The following is a 5,000-nucleotide window of genomic DNA, read 5'->3' as shown; positions in this document are numbered from 1 at the left end:
GAGGGAGAAAAGCAGTTGGAGAGAGGGAGAGATGGAGAGAGGGAAAGAGGGAGAAAGGGAAGAAAGAGAGAGGGAGAGAGGAGGGAGGAACAGCGAAAGGAAAGGTGAATTTGATTGTTCCTTACAGAGGCGCGAGAGAAGTGAGAATTTCTCCTTCCTTTGCCCCACTGCTTTAGAGTGCCCCTTCAGGATGGAGTAACAAGGGGTGGGGAAATACCTAGGGAGTGGGACAACGCTTGTCTTCTGACTAAATTTGCAGGATGGATCAAAGAAAAAAAAAAGGTGTGCTGTTACTTTAACTACTGCGACGACATACTAAAAAGTTTTGGCTTATTTTACCTCCTGTCTAACTGTTTACGTAGCTTTCTGGGAACATGTTCTATCCCTTATAATCTAACCCGCATTTGAATATGCTTCATTTGGAGGGGCATTTGGAGGGATAGATCACACTAATCCTTTCTCTTTGTCAGAACCGGGACACCCTGCCAAAACCCAGGAACACCCAAAAAGGAGGGGAATGGTGAATTGATGGGGGAAGGGGTAGTACTGGGATTCACCGTTAGTTATGTCGCAATTAAAGGGTTCGTTTCATTTTTAAACATGGCAGCGCTATACAGAAAAATCCTTATAGAGTCACAAACAGCAAGAGCAAAGAGCAGAGAAAATAAATGTGCGCGCACACACACACACACACACACACACACACACACACACACACACACACACACATACACAGTCACATGTCAGCACACCCACTGCTTCAGGCTGTCTGTAGGCTACAGACTGCATTGTCTGCTAGAGGCAGCAGACTGAATTCCCCACTGTGAGTCAACTCAGACTACAGCCTCACCCCATGCCTGCACTGTTATATGTCAGTTTCCAGCACCTTCAAACCTTCGTTCTTCCCGAAATACCCACAACTCTCTCTCTCTCTCACATACATGTAAACAAAGAACTGCATCTACTCAATCTCTCCTACTGCTATACCCCCCCCCCTCTCTCTCTCTCCCAAAATACGTCACTTATTTGTATTTATTTCAATTTTTCCAAATGTCTCTTTATAACTGCTGTTCACACATTACAGTATAAACTACGCATTGAATGCTCACGACTTTAGAAAAAGGGATGTTTAGAAGTGGCAGATGTTCCGAGGATGCACTTTAAAAAACACCAGCAGACTAAGCATGACTCACCAAAAACAGAGGCAACATGTACAACAGAGAAGTGCAATGTAAACCAAAGCACTTCCACACAGAGCCCACAAACAAGCATTCACAATGATTATGGATCCTGGGTTGCTCAAAGCCAGTGACCCTATCTACAGTATAAGTCACATATCTATGTAAATATTCCATTGACTCGTTTTTTAAAAGACTAGTGACTTCCCTGAGTATGTCTAACACCAGAGAGAACCAGCAAAGCCCTCCTGAGAGAGAGACCAGCACAGAAAGTAACAGGCACTCGCACTCAAACTGGCTGAAGCCTTTGCACTGAGCATTTTACTGTACTAATGACAAACTCGCACATAGCAAGAAACAGCATAGACTCAAAGCCATGCGGGTCAAAGCCCCTTCTACTCACGCTGGCAGTAGTTCTTGTGCTCCTCGAAGCCCGGCTTGCAGACACAGCGGCCGATAGGCACCAGCCAGCCTCCGTCGGCGCTGCAGTACATGCGCGGCGGCTCGGCCTCCTCCGAGTCGTTGACGCACGCGCCGCGCACTTCCACCAGCGCTGAGTCGCCGCCCGTCACCGTGTCCGGGAACTGCGCCAGGTTGACCACGCTGAGCGGGCACTTCTTGTAGAAGACGCGCACGGAGACCAGTGCGATGCAGGCGCCCACGTCCTGGAAGGCCAGGTAGAAGCCCTTCTTGCCCAGGTTGCTGATGTCCCTCACCTCCGTGTTCAGCTTCATGACGCGGTCACCCACGTCCACCTGCGTGAAGCTCTCGTCGGCCGCAATGGTGTCAATCTTGACATACTGGCTCTCCTTGATGTACCACAGGCTGGGGTTGTTGGACTCGTAGTAGTACATATTGAAGGTCTCCTTGCAGGTGCCCGGCACCCCGGGAAGGCTGTTGCAGTCGCGCAGCGTAAACTTGATCTCCACGTAGACGCGTTGCGCGCCGTCGCGGGCGATGTGGCGCGTGCGCAGCCAGTTGTTCTGGTTGGCCTCCATCACGTTGCACACCTGGTAGGTGCGCATGGGCGTGTTCCGCTCGTCCATCACGCTAATCTCCTCCCACTGCCGAGAAACACCAAACATCAGTTAGTGTTCAGGTCAGTTCAGTCTTTCTCTAGAGTACTGTGTTATTTCTGTTGGATGGACCTGAAACTCCCTTGTGTCTCAGTAAGGCAATGTTGAAATGAAATTTAGACCCCACTTAATGTGGCGTCCTCAGGCACTGAATATTACAGCATATGCAAGTTTATGTATTATCTGAGTAATAAAATATATTTGTCATATTATCAAAATATATGACAATACCTCATGCATGACATGCATACTTAATGTGGGCTTATGACCAGCAGTATGAAGGCCAAAATATAATAGACACATTCATGAAATGAAGTCCATCCATATGAATATGCATACATCACACCATCAATATGGAGCAAGGAAAGCTAGACAACGTGCATTCTAATGTTAGCCTGGCCCCACCCATCGTAGATCCCCTTTCAGGGAGATTTTAGTTTGGGACACGATAATTCAAATGTTTCCCTCAGACAAGAAATATGTCAGGCCAATCAGCGATGAGAGGGAAGATGAAACCGAAACTTATTGTGATAAACAGAAGTGGCAACACCTGAAAACATCAAAAAATGCAGTTGGAAAAACATTTATTTACAGCAAAGTTAGACCCACATACATTGTTTCCTGACTGTTGATGCTGTATATTGTCATTTTGTGAAGTTTAGGGGAAGTAGGAAGTAACGTTAGGAATCTCTGGTTCAAAGTGATTGGTAAGGCTGGACCAGTGATTTCAAAGTTAGTGCCCGTCGCGTTGCAAGTGTTGGAAAGGAATCCCAATCATGAGTCAGCAGATACAAAAGCCTGGATTTTTCCAGGCTATTTTAATGTGGCTGTGGACAGGACAATGGGGATGCCGTCAGTATGTTCTCTAATATGTGAAATGTGAGTGTGAGAAAGTGTGCGAGTCCTTTGCATGTGAACAATTATTTGAGCGTGTGTGTGTGTGTGTTTGTGTGTGTGTGTGTGTGTGTGTGTGTGTGTGTGTGTGTGTCTCTGTGTGTGTGTGTACACAGTGTGTGGTTATGCATGCACATGCGAGAGCGTCCGGCTGCATCGGGAGTCACAGAGAGCCACTTTGTCTCCCAATGTTAGGGAGCCATCTGCTTCCACTTCTGCAAGGCTCTGTAATTGAGAACACTTCTCGCATGAGTAAGAAAACATTTCTATTCCTTAAGGAAGAAGAAGAAAAAAAAGCAAAGAAACAGGCGAGGCAGTCGGAAGGCTGCTTTCATGAAAGCCTGACACGTCTGATTCAGCCCACAGAATCAGATTGCTGAAAGAAAACACAGATCTATGCTGGTGGGAAAGTCATTTATTAAGGCTACGGAACAACCAGCATAACCAGAACAACTTCACAGCCACTCTATGACCCCCCCACTCTCATCTTGCCTCTATTTTTGTGAGAAGTAGTGAGAGCAGAGGAGTAGCACAGCATAGTTTAATTCAGTATCAATCCGTGAGAGAAAACACACACACATACATGCACAGACACAGACACAGACACACACACACACACACACACACACACACACACACACACACACACACACACACACACACACACACACACACATACACACACACACAGAGAGACACACACACACACACACACACACACACACACACACACACACATACACTCTCTCTCTCTCTCTCTCTCTCTCTCTCACACACACACACACACACACACATAAATTCACAAACATTCACAAGAATTCAAAAATGCGTACAAACACACATGGACACAAACACTCAGTATCAAAACCCTGGCAGTCGGTCTGCTCTCTGAGAAACTTTTCCCGGTGATTTCACCACGGCGATAAAGATGCAAATGAGGGCGGAGTGGCGTATAATCAGCGTGGCGCGGCACGGCACAGAGTGGAGCAGGGTGGCTGAGAGCGGGAGACGGCTAAACCTGCAATCTTCTCACCACAATTATTTTTGACAGGCTGAAAACCCACGCACACACACACACACACACACACACACACACACACACACACACACACACACAACCCTCCTGATGTGCTAACACCCGGCATGGCAATCCGTCTGATGCAGCGAGAGAAGCGTTCACCTGTTTCTAATCCACTGCGGGGGCCTGGTTTTGATGGTCAGTTCCTGAGCGGAATACGTTTTCCACATCAGCTCAGATATTAGGCTTCAGTGGGCTTTTAGTCCCACGGCGGACCGACTGGCCAGGACAAGCAGGAGGTTTCCACAGTGAATCATTGTGATGTCAAAACGCAATTATAATGCAATACACATGGGTCTCCCAATATAAAAAAATGTCGAAGGGAAAAAAATTAAAGAAAGAAAGAACGAAAGAAATGAAGGAAAAAAGAAAGGAAGAAAGAAATAAAGAAAGAAATGGAAAACAGAAGAAAAAAAGACAAAAGAACAGGGGTCAATTACAGACCCATCTTAGCATTAAGCAGGTCCATGTGTGCCATGTTGCTAACAGTCAGGCATTCGCAGATCAAAGTGCCACAGTCACTAAACTTCTCCCAGAAAGAAAACTGTATTCCTTCCCCAGAGTGCAATAATGATGGCATTTTGCTGAGTATTTACACAGGGATAAAGACAGGTTTATGGTTTCTTATTTATTTATTTTCAGAGCCAGTCTGGGCTGAACCTTTCTGGAAACTTCTCTGACCGCGCTGGAGAGACCTGGAGTCTGGAATGGTGCGGCTTGGGCAGAGATTGACGTGGCCTAATGGCCGAATCATTTTCTACAATGTTTGGTCAT

General features: G+C 46.5%; 1 protein-coding gene across 1 annotated transcript in view; it reads right to left on the bottom strand.

Moving 5' to 3' along the window:
• epha4b (eph receptor A4b) overlaps window positions 1–5,000 on the bottom strand; it is a 111,505-nt gene that overhangs the window by 88,992 nt on the left and 17,513 nt on the right. Inside the window, exon 3 of the mRNA XM_076294436.1 lies at window positions 1,582–2,242. Coding sequence (XP_076150551.1) covers window positions 1,582–2,242 — 661 coding nt within the window. The remainder of the gene's footprint in view (window positions 1–1,581; window positions 2,243–5,000) is intronic.

This window comes from Alosa pseudoharengus, unplaced genomic scaffold (genome assembly GCF_046254945.1).
Source record: "Alosa pseudoharengus isolate Yale_2024_CS ecotype anadromous, Long Island Sound unplaced genomic scaffold, YU_APseudo_1.1 YU_APseudo_1.1_scf_2, whole genome shotgun sequence".
NCBI lineage: Eukaryota > Metazoa > Chordata > Actinopteri > Clupeiformes > Clupeidae > Alosa > Alosa pseudoharengus.
The sequence above is the reverse complement of the archived record's forward strand: the minus strand, read 5'-3'. Positions and strand labels throughout refer to the sequence as shown.